The following is a 15,914-nucleotide window of genomic DNA, read 5'->3' on the forward strand; positions in this document are numbered from 1 at the left end:
CTGAGATGGGTCCTTCTGCATCTCTCCTCCTTGCAAAGCCCGACTGCTCCTGCAAACGGAAGGATTTTATTCTCACAATATCGCTGCGAGATAAGAAAGTGTTTTCATTTCGTTTTGAAGTTTTATTTTCAATTTCTTGGCGGCACAGAAAAATTAAATGACCCACTAAGGGTCGCTGGGGGAGTGTTTGGGAAAATGCAAAAGGAACCCATGCTGCAGCCCGCAGCCTTAATCACAGCCCACCTCTTTTTTTGGCACCAACTCAGTGGCGGTAGTCATAATCAAAATGCATTATCCAAGATATTCGTAATCTCTCCTTTTTTTTTTTTTTTTAGTTGAAATTTATTTGTAGCTCGTACCAGCTCACTGTCACCCCCTCGCATGGCTATCAGCACCGACAATCAAGCAGCATGTAATTTACTTTCCTTATTCTTCTCCTGCTTCCTTGTGGTCTTGTGTCTGATCTGTAGTTTTGATCACTGAAGAATGAGATATAACCCATCTCTAATGATTGTGTGATTCTAATTTACGCATTAAATAAGAACCATATGAGAAGCTCATTTACTCACAGTCTTCCTATTCAGGAAATTCAATACTATCCAAGGACTACAGATATTCTTACAGTGGCTTTTCTGATAACAATTTTGGTAATAATTCTGATAGCAATTTTCAGGTAAGTCTGTAGTGCCTGAATAGCTTCAATAGACTCAGCCCAGGTGCCTTTATGGAATTGCTTGAGGCACGGAAACGGATTGGGTCCATCAGTGGCAACATCAGTAAATAAAACATTTTAAAACTGAAAAAAAAGAAATGTTACAGAACAGTGGGTACTTCTTCTGCTGTTATTGTTGTTTTCATACTTATCTTCTGAAAACAGCCCAGCCCCTATTTTCTATTTGCTTCAGGCTTGGTGTCTAATTTTCCAAGGCTGAATGAAAAAAAAGAATCCCAACAGATGTTATGTCCATATTATAAAACCTTCCAAAACTGGAAAATAATGTCACAATCATCAGAATAGTGCTACAATTTAGATTTTAGTGAACTCCAAAGAATTAGATTGATTTTAAAGCGGTATTTCAAATAGGATTAAAAAAATGGGTGGGTTTTAGTTTTCCTGCATTCAGGTTCTGACATTGTGCAGTGGTTGGATGTCAGATAAAAAGCCTGTGACCTCTTGTCATCCTCGCCTTTTGCAACTCCAAATCTAGAATTAGTGTGGGGTTAAACAGAACCTGTGTTGGTACTAACATGGGATACACCATACCTGAGGATGCGCCATTGCCTTATGGGTGGACCAGCTGGACTCAGAGCATGGCAAACCCTCTGTACCATGCATCCAAGTCTGTTGGCCTTTTGGTTGATGCAGTTTCCAGTAGGTCCTGCTTGTTGGCCAGGAGTGTTCTCAGGAGTGTTGCTGTTCTCAATGTGTTCCACCACCCTGGGGTTTCAGCCTGGGTGTTTTCTGTCTGGTCTGGTCCACCGGAAAGAAACATCACTCAAAAATAAAAATTAAAAGAAGTAAAGTATAACACAGATGAATCACATTCAAAAATAACTCTGTTCTTGTTTAGTGGAGTCCTTCCCATGCAAGGTATTGCTCGCACAAAACATTAAGAAAACAAGGAAAATGATCCACTGGGACCACCACTCTGTTACCATTTTCAGTTATGTGGATGTCACCTGCTGCAGTTCCTTGTTGTTTTGGTGCTTTTTAGTGTTTGGAGTTGATATTTCCAAGCTTTTCTTGGTATCCCTGACAACTAGCAGGTCACTTTTGGAGATGAGATTCTCACTCGATAACAGCACTCCTGGAGCTGGCTCTTCAGCAGCATCAGAGCTCCCACATTAACACAGGGGAGGTGAGCAATTCCATCTGACTCACATCTTCCTTGGCCCGGAGCTGCGGATGCAGGGGGCAGGTGGTGACCATCAGGGCAGTGCTGTACCTGAGGTGTGCGTAGGGAGGGGTTCCGTTCTCACTTCCCATTGCTTGAGGAGTGCAAAAAGAGCAGCCAGAGGCAGCAGGAGCTGCAGTGTTTGGTCTAACACTGCTGGGAGGCCAAGCAGAGCAACTTCCCATAGGGTCTTCCAGCTCTCTGTGATTTTATAACCTCACTGTGATCGTACAGCTCTCAGGTAACCTAAATGCTTCCTTCTGCTTTTGTATGAAAGCCAAGGGATAGCTATTGCTGGCTGCTGTATGCACCACCAGGTGTTGTTTTGTTTCTGAAGCAGCCACATGGAAAAGAAAATAGCAGCTGAGCTGGAACAGGGCACATTTGCACTTAAAACTCAATGTTCACCCTGGGCCAAGCTGAAGGGACTGGTTGTGTGACTGCTGGCTTTGAGCAGGTTAAGCAAATCTGCAAACTGTAGACTTCTCAGAAAGAGCAGTAATGCAGTGGCAAAGCTGCCCAGGGGGTGGTGGGGTTACCATCTCTGGTGGTGTTCCAGGACTGTGGAGATGTGGCACTGAAGGATGTGTACACAGCAGGATTGGTTGGGGTTGGACTTGAGGATCTTAGAGGTCTTTTCCAACTTTAATGAGTCCACGATTCTGTGATATTAAAATACTGTATTAAAGTGCAGTAGAGAGGAAGCAGGGGGTAGCGAAGGTGTAAGATCCCACAGGTTATGGGGCCCAGGTGCTGAGAGGAAATACCTGAAAGAAGACTTAAACTCTCAGCTGCTAATCACGCTGGTGGCTGAAAGCTGCTTGTTAAAGGTTGGTTGTCACTGTATGTACCGTGCCAAGTGAAAATCCAGTGGTTAGTTTATGGGCTCTAGACTTTTGTCCTTTGTCTTGACCTGCATGTCAGAAGGCAGGATATTTCTCACTGGCACCTTTTTTAGGGAGTAAACTTAGCTGAATTAGCACACCACCATTTCCAGGAGACTAAGCTTTGGCATCGCTGCAGTTAGACCAAGGACCATCCCAGCTTGTTGTCAGTTCATGAGCCCAAAACACCCAGATGCTCATGGCCAGGGAGTGCTGTGCCATGCTGGGAAGAAAATCAAACACAGCTTCAGCCAAACGGAGAAGATAAACCTGTCTGTTTGTGGTTGTGCAACAAGTGGCTCATTTTAGAAGTGGGATCCTCTGTCCCTGTCCTGGTAGCATGGAACACCTTTGAGGATGGCTGTACCTATGTAGAGATGTTGGGATGAAGCAAAGTGCATCCTTTTAGCTCAGAGTGTGTATTAAGACTTGTGGGTTCTGAAATCTGCTGAGGGTGCTGCATACCTGTCACAGTGCTATGCTGTATGTGGGAAAAGAAAAGGTCAAGCTCCATCAAAGGCTTGGCTTGAGCCGTACACCAAGATGGAGCTGCAGACATTGTCAGCAGAGCTGCCTCACCTGAGCCCCCAGCGTAGGAGCTGCTTCTGGATGTCTGCCTTTATATTTAACCAGAGGGAGCATTGCAGATGCTTTCAAGGTTCTGCCTGTGAGCTCTGTTTAAATGATGGCTCATTCGATCTTTTTGGATAAAGCACTTCTGCTGTAGTCATGTGGCTGTCTGGGGTATTTCTTTTCAAATCGACTTTCCCAGTTGTGCTGCAGTATTTATTACTGTGTTCACGAGCTACTGTCGTATACCAAAGAAGTGAACATCAAAATTTCACCGGCACATGAAGAAATGATTTAGAAAGGAAGCCAGAGGAATATCACATGTTCCTCTCATTGGCATTGCAACAGGCAGGGGAGATGGAAAAGTGTATAAGGAAGAGGTAAGGACAGCCATGAGAGGAAATAGGACTTTTTTTCCAACTTCAGATTTTCTATCTCTTTCACCAATAGATTCCTTCTCAATAAATCCCACTGTAACATACTGGTAACCTTCTTTGCTTTAGACAGGATGCTAAATTTAATGAGTCATACATTTAGCAGGAAGTGGTAATTAATTGGACAATATTTGTACAGAGCTTTGAAAATGCAGGTCCTAATTTTGCAAACCCTTTGTCCATAATGAAGATTAATTTAATCACATAATTACCACATTTCTGGACTTTGGCATCCACTGTTACCCAGCACGTGTATGATTTATATTAATTACATGAGTAATCCAGGAGCAGCCGTATTCCTAAAATTATTGGGCACACACATGTGAAAGTTGGGTTCACAGATTGCACTTTGTTGCTACCATTTCATTTTAAAGCTATTTTGCTCTTTAAACGTCCTTCTTTGAATATGATTTGTTCAAAGCCTGTCTCAGAAGTGCTGTGTGTGCACCCTGGGTGTGAGGCAGCATCTGTGGGGCCGTCTGACACCCCAATGGGCAGAGCCAGAGCAAAGCTGCACTTGGAGGGGGCATCTCTTACACCGTGCCTGTGTAAGTGCTGGTCTGGTAATACAGATCAGCGTGAAGTCTGACACCATCATCGTACGAAAACCTTGTGAAAGGGGTGGAGTTTGGTGGACTTTTTATCTTCAAAAGTCGTTTGAACATAGAGAATACAGAGAGAATCAGTTTCTGCTTTAGCTCAATTTGTCGTAATTTCTACCCAGACCCAAAAGGCTTTACTCCTGATTTAATATACTCTTTTGAACATTTTTTTCTCCCCAGACCTTGTGTTAGATGGGTTGCTCCAGCATCCCACAGCTTTAGCGGTGAAGGACCTACTAATTTCCAGCCTAAATTTATTCATAGCCAGCTTACACCCATTTGTTCTTGTGTCAACATTGTCCTTTAGTTTAAATTGCTCTTTTGCCTTCGCGGTGTTTATCCTCCTGAGGTATTTATAGACAGCAATCATATCTGCTAGCAGCCTTCATTTGCTAGACCAAACAAACCAGGATTTTCTGGGCTCTTCTCCGGTGATGGGCTCTTCACTCCCGGCACCTGGTCAAGTCCAGGCTGCTCATACAAGTGACCTCAATTATGCACAGCATCCAGATGAGCCCTCAGAGCTTGGACCAAGGAGTGAATATTGCTGTATCTGCATGGTCTACACTGCACACAGTGCATGTGCCGATGGCATTTGTCCTGCTCCACAACGAGGGTTCAGAACATGGGCCCATCCTCCTTGCTCATGTCCCTTCAACCAGCCACCCGCAGATTTTTGGTCCCTTGCTGCTCTGTTTAGCACTGTTAAATCTCTTCTTGTTTCACTGTTCCCTCTCCATGTACAAGGCACTCCTAACTTTTGAACCAAGCCCTTTAACCACCTTAACAAATCATACAGCTGATTCCCAACCTCTGAAATTTAGCTGATGTATTTCTTTGTAGAACTGTATCAGATGATTGACAAGAGAGCAGACAGATTAGATCTGCTGCAATTGCTTAAATTATTCTTTCCTTCATAATTTTTCCTTCAGAAGCTCTTCTTAGTTTTTAGGTCAGACTAAAAGCTCCACACTTATCAAGATCAGCTATTTTTTTTCCCCTTGATTTATGTAGAAGTAGCACATTTACTTTCCTCTAGCATGAAGATTTGCTAGATTTATTAAAAATACCAGCCACTGGGCCTTCCAGTGACTTCAGTGGGCTGGGTTTTTAGTCTACCCCTAGAGGGCAGATCCTCATATCTTTGGTTCCACAGCATCACCATCAGAGCAAGCATAAAGAAACTGTTTCACTTCTCTGGGTTAAGGCCATTTGGTGAAACTCCCATGCTGTATTTTTTTATCCTGTTTTATTTAAAATGTCACTTCTGTGAAGGAAGAGAAGATCAGAATTATTCTGTGTGATCAAAACCCCATCAAGAAAATGTCTCGTATGCTAGGGGGCATGAGACTGCCTATTTTTTTAATAGTCACAACAATAATACTAACAGTAGAGCAACAAACTGAGATGCCCCTGGAGATGTGGTGACAAATTGGAAAGACATGTTGGAATTGAAATTGATTGAATAGTTCAATAAAATCAGCTTAATGCACAAAAGCAAAAAGGTTAGCTACAGAAAAACAAAACAAAGCAAAAAAATCAGAGATTTCTTATCTGCAGGGACCAATCTCACTGAAGATTGAATTAGTTATAAATTTAAACTAGGTGCTCGAGTGTGCCACCCTTACCTGCCCACACCAGATGCAAATGGGTATGGATGGCAACTGAGTGCCTCAAGGGCTGACAAATCTCAGCCTACTTTCAGTTACATGTTTTCATGTTTGACACAACCTCACACGCCAGCCAACATCTTTCTCCAGGTCCGATCACTTTTCTGCTCCAAACACAACAGTCGTGTCTTCAGCTGACAGAAATGAGTGCAGCTCTGGTGAAGCTTGCAGCAGTCGGCCTCTGGCTGGGTCCCCACTGCATCCATCCAGTGCTGTCCTTCCCTCTCCCCATCCATATAAGTCACCTTCTGGGGGCTGCTGCATTTGTACCTTACTCAGTTCTGGGCGTCTTCATTTTTGGCTTTGCATTCTCTTGATGGATGCAGTATCTCTTATAGGTTTCTTTAATGTGGCATTCTGAATTTGTTCTGGATGTTTTATTAACACTGTGCTGCAATGCTAGTGAACAGCATTCATTTAAATAAAAAAAAAAGCTTGATTGTAAATCTGAGATTAAGACAGATTCATTTGTAGGACATTTCAGCCTTACAGTTACCAGTGCTTTGCAAATGGAGTAATGAATGGCAACGTTTGCATGAGGAAAATACAAGGGCTGGAGTTTCTCCTTCATGTTTTATTATGGGTAGCATGAAATAATGAAGGTGCATTTCCATAAAATATTCCATCTGTAAGGTGCTGATGAATTCCCATGTGTGATGTCTTGTCAGTTTAGCAGATTAACATCTGTCAATTAAAAGTGCTGGAATCATGATAAAGCTACAATTCAGATTCCTGTTATTTTAGCAACTCAGAAGAATTACAGAATTAAAGCAGTTACAGCAGCTCGTGAATGTTGATACTGGAGTAAGCAGACCTTACTGACCTAATTTTTACCATGTGAAATTTCAAAAAGCATCTGACATTTTGCACAAGCAGTAACATCAGCGAAGGAAAAGGGCAGCCCTCGAGTAGCAGAGCTGGACTCCAGCAGCAGGCAGCCATCCAGCACGCAGCCACTCTGGGCGGCTCTCTCCCCCCATTAGAGTCCCTCCACTTGGCTTTGCACAAAGCTTTTCTAGTGTAACACTGTGATTCCACATCCACACCCTCCAGGCTCTCCATTGCTCTACCAGAACCACTTGGTCCCCATGTCCCAGCTCACATGGGAGCAGGAGGTTATTCCCCCATCTTTGGGGGTATTTAAGAGATGTGGCATTGAGGATCGTGGTTAGTGGTGGGACTCAACCACTGTAGTGAAAATGCTAAGACACAGCTTGAAGCAGTGATGGAGCACCTGATGGGAAGGCAGGGCCAACCCAGGGGAGCTCAGGTGCATGCAATGCACCCAAATGACTGGAAGGGCTGGAGCCAGAATTCACCCCCTCCCAGACCTCATTTAAGGGTTGGCAGTGGAGGTGAGGGCTTCTCTTGCTGGTGATCCCTGCATACCTGAGGCCTTCCAAAGGTTAGCAGCTCTTTTCCTTCGTTTTTGCTCTTGTGTCTGCTGCATTTGGTCTCATTCTCATTTGCTGTAGCCAAAGACCTTGCCACCCTGCTATCATCATCCCATTATAGTATTACAGTCGGTCAGGCTAATGCTTGGGCTGGGTGATCTTGACGGTCTGTTCCAACCCCAATGATTCTGTGATTAAGTGCTCTATCTGCCGTGAGCATCATGTGGGTAGCTTGGCAAGATGGTTTGTTCTGTGATATTTTTTTTGTTCTTCAGAGTAATTGAGAATTTTTAACAAAGATTTTTGTTACAAATTGGAGCAAGGAAGATATTCTAAGTGTCAAAAGGCATTGAACTGTGTGAGCAGCACCAGTTGGAGTGCCACGAGGCAATGCTGCTGTCAGTTTGGGGATTATTAATGTGTTTGGTGATGTTTTCAATGGGGAAAAAAAAAACATCAGCCAAGTTTCTGCTTTTTTCCAGAAGACACCAATTAACGTTGCTTAAAATGTTTAAAAATCAACCAAAATGTCTGTCTCAGTCAAGGATTTCTGTCTATATGGTCTTTTATTTTCCTATAAAACAGATAATAACCACCAATCTATGCTGCACCCGTTTCTAAAGTGCAATGGAAAATGTTACGTTTTCTGACTAGCATTTGAAGTCCGACTGAACTTAGTAGTCAGCCTTAGGATTGAACTTATGTATGGAAAATAAACCAAGGCGTTTTACAAGATGCCTTTCTTAATTCTTATCTGTTGTTTTTTTCTTCTCTCCAGAAAGTCCAGCAGTATATAGTCATCGTTCAAGCCACAGATATGGAAGGAAATCTTAACTATGGTCTCTCAAACACGGCAACTGCAATCATTTCAGTGACAGATGTGAATGACAACCCCCCTGAATTCACGACCAGCACTGTAAGTAGCAATGCAGCAGCACCCAGACACAGCCTGGCTATGGTTCAGGGATGTTTGTGCCAGTCAGCTGTCTTTGCTGGTTTGGTAGATAGGACAAACTTGATCAGTCTGTAGAACAAAGACTTCTAAAGGGGGCTGGGAAGGCAAAAAGTGGGGAAAATGGAAATAGCAAATGATCTGTGAGGTAGCAAAACTATTTCAGTGAGGTAGTAGAGGAGCTAAAATAATGTAGCAAACAGACGATGTCTGATTGCCCCAAAGAGGATACAGTTGTTTCACAGCAATTGGCTGTAGACATCTCAGAGTTGTTATTACTTATGAGTGAAATCTGGAGCAGTGAGATATTTGGGGTTTAGTAGCCTGGATACAATTTCAAAGTAGTAGTAAATACTCTAAATGGTAACAGTTATCCAGGAAATTTGTATTATACTGATAGCTTTAGCAGATGTATTTGTGTGTGCCGGCAGTTAAGCGTGTAGACATATTTCACTATGTCTGCTTTTAATCAGTTTAAGATGTTACTTCTATTAGTACAGTATTTCTCTATTCCATTCTCATGTGCTCCAAGTCTTTATTACTCAGGAGAAAGAGGAAAAATAAAGAGATTGCAAATGACAAATTAGAGCTGATTAAGATAAAAGTGAAAAGACGGGAGACATAATGCAGTCTTGTTCTTTCCAGCCTTCATAATCCGTGGAGGTAGAACATTCAAAACATGCATAATAACCACTAAGGACTATAGAGATAGTGTAGAGATCTACACGGTAATAAAGGAGAAAACACTGTGTAGCCACTGTCTGTATTCATATCATTGTAAACCAGGAGGAGCAAATGATTTGTCTAGAACTGATACCAGATCACTGAGAATACAGTGAGTCAAAACTGCATTGTGCTCATGTCACTGAATGTTCTTTCAGGAATGTGTTTATTATTTATACTCTGAATTTTCATTCCGCCTTAAGGACGTTCAAGTGTTTATTCATGTGGTGCCAGAGTTTCCCTTTAGTTACACACTTATAGGCTGTGAATATGCAGCAGAACCACAGGGAGTTGTGCAAAGCCCAATCAGTGGCACCATGGGCCCAGGTGGGATCCTGCCTTCATCTCACCATAGGGACCCCAGCAGTCCCATCCAGCCCCTACAGTCCTGTCATTCTGTGCCCTGAGCTCTTGGGCACAGTGTGCTCATCTCCCAGGCAGTGGAAGTGACTGTGTGGTGGATTCTCAGTAAAAGGGCAGCACGAGGTTTCTCCTGAGTCAGAAATGGGCCATCAGCCTACAGCTTGTGTTGCTGTTCCAGCCGGTAGAGCTTTGGTTTTACAACAGCACATGTGCTTCCTATCCATCATAGTGAACATACTGAGCTTTGTAGTGTAAAGCTGTCATTAAATATCTCCTTACATATGATACATATGGTTGTGGAGAGCCACAAAAATGTGCTGCAAAGCCTGGGCCACGTGTTCCTTTCTCCTGCCAGCATGGAATTGTTTTCCCTGGGAAGGCTTTTGGGGTTGTCTTACAGAGTTTGGCAGCTCCCGGGCAATGGAACTTTCAGTATAACCATACATGTGCCCCAGCTTTCTAATGTTTGGCAAGGTTATTCTACCAAATGAACAGCTCTTTAACCTTCATTTGAGTGAAAAAGGAATGACATCTAGTGGCCGCATCGTTTAAGCACAGGTTGTTCCAGATGACCCAAGTTGCCTGGTCTTGGCTCCAGAAGAAAGATAGGGGGTGAAGTCTCTTGTAGTGCCTTCTGCAGGGCTTCACCCCATCAGGCTGTGGTTGAATTTCAGGCCAGGATGAATTTCACAGGAGTATGGAAGCACAATATGGTTTTTTCCCTGACTGCAACAGAGAGCGGCACTGGGCTAATCAGTCTCCTTAAAATGAAGCTGAATCTCCTCTCAGTCTTCAGATAGTCTGGTCTGCTTTTTAACATCTCTTAAAAAAGGGGCAAAAATCTCTCTCCAGGAAATCTACAGCTCTCAGAGGGTAAGAAAACCCATGGTCTCCTTTAAGACTGGAGACTGTTTGGAAATATATGGTGTATTTTATTTAGAATACTCCTGTACTGAAATGATGGAATAGCTGAAATAGTGGTTTGCCCTTGGGAAGTTGCCAGCTGAAAGGAACTGGAGTGACTGTGCTCAGTCCTGAAGCACAGAAAGGCCAGCCCTGTAGAGATCCTTAATTACCTGTTATTCAGCTGGTGGGGGGGGAGGTTGGTCTTAATCATTTCTGGATAAGGAGGACTGCAACATGCTGGTGTCACAGCTCATGTATTCAGCAGCAGGAATTAATGTTGCTGTGTAAAACTCAACAACGGGACAGGAGAGGAAAATACAGCCCCTGTGATGGTCAGGAAACTGGGATCATGGCAGTAATTGGGCACAGTGTGGGTTGGGGCTGTGGTGGAAGTCCAGGCACAAGGAGGGCATGGGCTACCCAGATGTTTTGGTTTAGGGCCATCTGAAAGCCAGGTGGGCTGTGGTCACAGTGCAGTGCTGGAGGAGAAATGAAGAAGCAGAAGGATCACACAGAAGATCCTTAAAAGTACATATTGAAGATACATGGTTAAAACTCCAAAATGGATGTTTGATTATGTGAAAGCGGATCAATGTGTTTTTCACATCCTTTACTACGTCAGCTGAATGGCTAGGGGAAGATCCCACACAGTAAAAGGTGAAGAAGAATCTCTGCATTCTCATATGAAGGATTTTGAAGTCAGAAGGTGAGGAAAAAATCAGAATCTCTTAGGGAAATACTTCTGAACTGAAATGTGCTACTAATGCTGAGCCCAGCTGCTCCATCAGCAGAGTCATGGCCAGCTCTGGTCAGCATGGCTAGGACTACCAGCATCAAACTGCGGCCCCTTTCTGGGACATAGCAAGGATGAAGTGACCTCCCCAAGTCCTTTCCAGCCCTGGTTTTTATGAGGCTGAATGAATCCTCAATCTGCAATGCTATTTGGCCATGCTGAGAAGCATCAGAGAGTAGCTAGCTGGGAAGGGATCTCAAGAGATACTGCCTCAGAGTGGTAAGCAGTCAGTTCTATTCCAGAAGAGTGGAGTATCCTATGATGCTGTAAACATCATAGACAGCTATTTTGGACAATTTTAATGATTTAGTGCATGTCTGTGACCCAGGGAATGCTCTTCTGGCTAGCTAAGGGACTTCAGCAGCCGGCTCTTTGTGTTGTGTTCTTCATGTGACATTGCTGTTTGCAAGAATAACTGGAGGGATTTGATTCTTCCCTCTGCCACAAAGCAGCAGTAGGAGTTCTCTGCAATATGACAGACCAGCCTGCCCCTATGAGTTCTGGAATGCTTCTGGAAAAGCTTTGTCTACCATGCTCAGGTTTTCCATTTGGAGTGATTAGATGTGCTAATTCATTCTTGTGGCATTCTTGGTGGGTTTGCACCTGCCTAATCATCAGCTGGCATGACACAGTGATGTTTTAGCTGGACTTTGCATTGCATCAAGACCTTGTAGGAAGTTTCACTGGGGAACTTGCTCCACCTGCTACAAGATGCCTGCTACTAACAGTAACAGTGTGCCATCCATTATGCAGTGTCCTGCTGCTCATAGCAGGGTTGTGTTCTCTGACACTTCATAATGGTGTGGAAGTTCCTCTGCCACCCTTCGAATATTTATCTCCTGTGTGCAGGCAAGTTGTGTTTTTTCCACATTAGTATAGATCTGTGACGGAGCCCCTGGGCAGATGTTCACCTCAGATACAGAGAAGGCACACTGAAATTAGTGCTGGTGTTCCAAAGATTAAGCGTCAGCTGAGACAGAACAGTGCTGGATACTCTCAGGTGAGATTTTACACAAGTTGGAGGCATTTTTTGGCTCACGGAAGGAATGCCTTTAATGCTTCTGTCAAGCTGGATGCCCTTTCCAGCCTGACCCACTGTACTGATAATCTCCATCCAAGGGTTTCCACTTAATCTAAGGAAATGCATAATCAGAGGGGAGGAGAAGTAAAAGAAACCCATGCCTACACTTGACTCTTACAAAGTCTATTTTTATCATATTCAATCAAGAACAATCAGGCACAGAGAGGAGACGCAGATGAATTTGCATGATCAGACTTCTGTGTCTTAAATGTTAATTAAAAGTTATTTTAAATTTGCCTACTGTGCAAAACTTGTTTTTATAGTGGCCCGTGTAAGGGAAATATTATTTCACAGGGCTTGAAGTGCTTGTAATTAGTTGAGCTTGTGGATTTGGGGGAAAACCTGGCTGGCAATCAACCCCTCCTTTTTAAAAAGAGGGGGAAAAAATAAAAGGAAAAAAAAAAGGAGGGGAATAAAAAAAGAAAAAGAAACTGGGCTATTCAAGTTCTTTAAGCTCCTGAGCCTTAGGAGGTCTTATTTAAAGCTACTTTAAAATTTGCCCTTTGGCACAGCTTTGAGAATCTCCTGTTCCGAGGCTGAACCCAGTGGAGCATATTTTAAAGTGTTGACTCCAGAACTGCCTCTGCTTCCCCTCCACCTCTCAGGCTCATCTCCTGTTGGGAACAGCTCTGAAGGTTTAGGAGCAGAGTGTCCAGCAGTGCTGAGCCCTGTGGGCTGGGAAGGGCCAGAGCTGGCTGTGAAAGCAGAAGAGCCAAGAAGGCTTGTCTGCTAGCAGAAGGGGATGTGTTGCTGGCTGAGGTTAATCTGTTTGCAAAGTGGATTTGGCTAATCAGTGGAGGAACAAGCACTTGTGAGTGCATCAGGAGAAGCAGCAGTAGTTGGTAGTTTTTAAGTGGGCTGTTTAATTACTAGCACAGATCTCAGAGCCTGGCTCAGCCTGGGTGAGATCTGTCAGCAATAAGCTTGGTACATTGTGGGCAAAATGACACAGGCAGAATCCCAGGCTAAAGGAGTTGTGGTTTTGGCACTGCACTGCCAAGAATTGCTGACCTTTGTCTCTGCAGGTGTTTTGGCTCCTTGGAGCCCTGTGGAAAATGCTCATGAACCCACTCCAGAAAGTGATTTGAAATTTGAAGCAGGTTCTCAGTGCTTTGCAGGTGTGCTTTACCATGAATAGTTCTTCCTTCTCCCATCTTGATGTTTCCACTCCATTTTCACTCATCTCCACCCTGATGTACCATTTTGTGAAGCTAAACCAGCCAATCTCAAGCCCCTTTTTGAACTACAGCCTTCCATTCCAGTGGTTATCTCAATGACTGCTGCATTCAGGCTCTGCTCAGATTCCATTCTTTTACCAGAGCTGTATGTTGTCATCCTGATGTCTCGAACAAGAGTCCCCCCACTCTGCAAACTTTCCAAAACTCCTGAAAAGCAAACAAGTGCAAGTCAATATTCTATTCCTTCATGTGCATTGGTGCTCATGTTAACACTGAAAATACAGCTGTGCATCAATCAGTGAAAGAGCAACACTGTCCAGTGTCCAGCAGACGTTGCTAACTTGAGCTGTGAAATAGTGGTGACTTGTTTGTGAGTGGCAAAGACTTGCACAAATGTTTTCCCTGAGGTTCAGCTCCCTGCTCTGAGCTCTGCCTTTGGCAGGGATTTCAGAAATATAACAAGTGCCAGAGAAAACCCTCAGCTTTTCATTCCAGCTGAAAAATACTGATTTTTCAAATGACTATGATGCAAAAAATGTAAATAGGCCTAATTTGGAGAAATTATCTTTAATGGCCACAGGAAACCAAAACAGGAAGCCAAGTAAGTCTGTAAGTGGTTTGGGGTTTCCTAAGTACATTTATAGGCGGATGCACCAGGAAGTGTTCAGGACATGAGCAGTGTGCAAAATCACTTCTACGTGCATGCTGGTCTCTTGCTAATTAATCTTCTGCATTGAAGGGAGAATCCAGCAGGAAAGGGATTCCTGCACTTTCCCACAGACAGAAAAATAGATTGCGATACTTATGCAGCACTGTCCTAAACAGACACCTTACAGATGATGCTGGGAAAACCAGCAGGCACGGGTAGCCAATTGCCTCCCATGGTTTGGGCACATGTTTGGATGTGGAAGAGACCTAGACTTCAACCACAAGCACCACACACTCTATGTCCTTGCTTAGGAACTTGGTGCCTCTGCCCTTTTGGCTTGCACGGTGCCCAGCTTTACACCTGTGCCATTCAGAAAGTCTACAGCGACATTTGAATGTAGGTGAGCCTGCATGCCACAGTACTTTAAAATCATCAAAATGCCCATGGCATAATTTAGAGGCAGTTGTCTCGGGAGCCAGAAATCAAGGTGAACAGTGCAGGTCAGAGCTGGCAAGGGGAAAGACCTAATAGTGTGGTAAGGAAATTTTACAGGGCCATGTTGTTTTACAGCTTAAAAACAAACCCAGGAGTTCAGTGCAGTCCTGCAGACAGGATTTATTGTTAAAAATCAATTGTGCTTTCATGGAAAATCCCCAGTGACTGCGTTTGCTTGCTATTTTCCAATCAAAACAAAGCTCAGCCGAACTACACAGTAAAGCTCGGGCTGTTATAGAACTGTCATCTTCTAACTGAAATAAGTTATTATATTCAAGTGAATCCAATATGCCCAGCAGCATTTGGGTACATGAGCATCTACCTAATTCTGTGTGCGTTTCAATTAAATGTGTACTCGGTGAAGTCTAAAAACTACAAATGAGTTCAGTTTTCCTAAGTAAAAATTCAGTGCTAATACTTTGGAATGGGCTTTCTGCTTCTTATTACATTGCAAGTCCTGATGAAAGCCACTGTTTATTGTCATAAGCAATGAATTAGAATATGGATGTAGGGACAAGAGCTAACAGTAGAAAACGAGGACAGCAGCAGCACAAGAATTGTTCTTTCTTCCCATCTCATCTCAGCTTTGCCCACAGCTCACCATGCAAACGCTGAGATGTTTTTCTGCTGTGGACATGCAGGCTGGCCTTGGTCAGGGAGGTAATTACGCTGTGATGGAGATCATTGCTGTCATGAGCTGCCCTCTGAAATGCAGTGACCTGGGGTCCCCACGGTGCCCAGGAAATGTGTTGAGGGGGAGCCTCCCTCCAGGTTGCAGGTTTTACAGCTTGGTGCATATTCTTTGGGTGGTTTGAGGAAACTGGGTAGTTTGTTCTGGTGGGACTTCAATCCCTCATCCATGGTCAGATTTCTGCACACATGGAACCTGGGGATGAGAGCCTGTACTGTGTCTAGGGATGCCAGGAGCTGAGGGCAGGGTGCTGGTGGTGCCTGTGTTCTTCTCAGTACAACATCTGGAGGTGCCCAGTGGCCCATCGAATGTCATACCGTGGAAAACAAGCCATGCGTGGTACTCCCTTGTAGATACTCAGCTTCTACTCTTTATTACTACCTCTTTCATCTAAAATGAGTTAAATGAAACAGTAATTCACCATGCTTCTTGACTAGAGCATCAGCCTCTTCTGTGGTTTCATCAGGGTAGTATAAGGCAGGAGGGATGAAATACCTCCAAGACTGCTTAGAGTATTCTATGAGATGGAAAGGGAGATGCAAAGATGTGTTTATACAGATACACAAAAATAAATACACATGTAGGTGGAGATGAAGCACAGATAGATACTGATATAATACAGACATCAATAAAA

General features: G+C 43.7%; 1 protein-coding gene across 2 annotated transcripts in view; it reads left to right on the top strand.

The window, feature by feature from the left end:
* The window catches only part of CDH4 (cadherin 4), a 400,908-nt gene that overhangs the window by 355,510 nt on the left and 29,484 nt on the right, over nt 1–15,914 (top strand). For both annotated transcript variants that reach the window (XM_015881672.2, XM_085519661.1), the window contains exon 8: nt 8,228–8,365. In XM_015881672.2, coding sequence (XP_015737158.2) covers nt 8,228–8,365 — 138 coding nt within the window. The remainder of the gene's footprint in view (nt 1–8,227; nt 8,366–15,914) is intronic.

This window comes from Coturnix japonica, chromosome 19 (assembly GCF_054131305.1).
Source record: "Coturnix japonica strain WE chromosome 19, WE-NBRP24, whole genome shotgun sequence".
NCBI classification, from domain to species: Eukaryota; Metazoa; Chordata; class Aves; order Galliformes; family Phasianidae; genus Coturnix; species Coturnix japonica.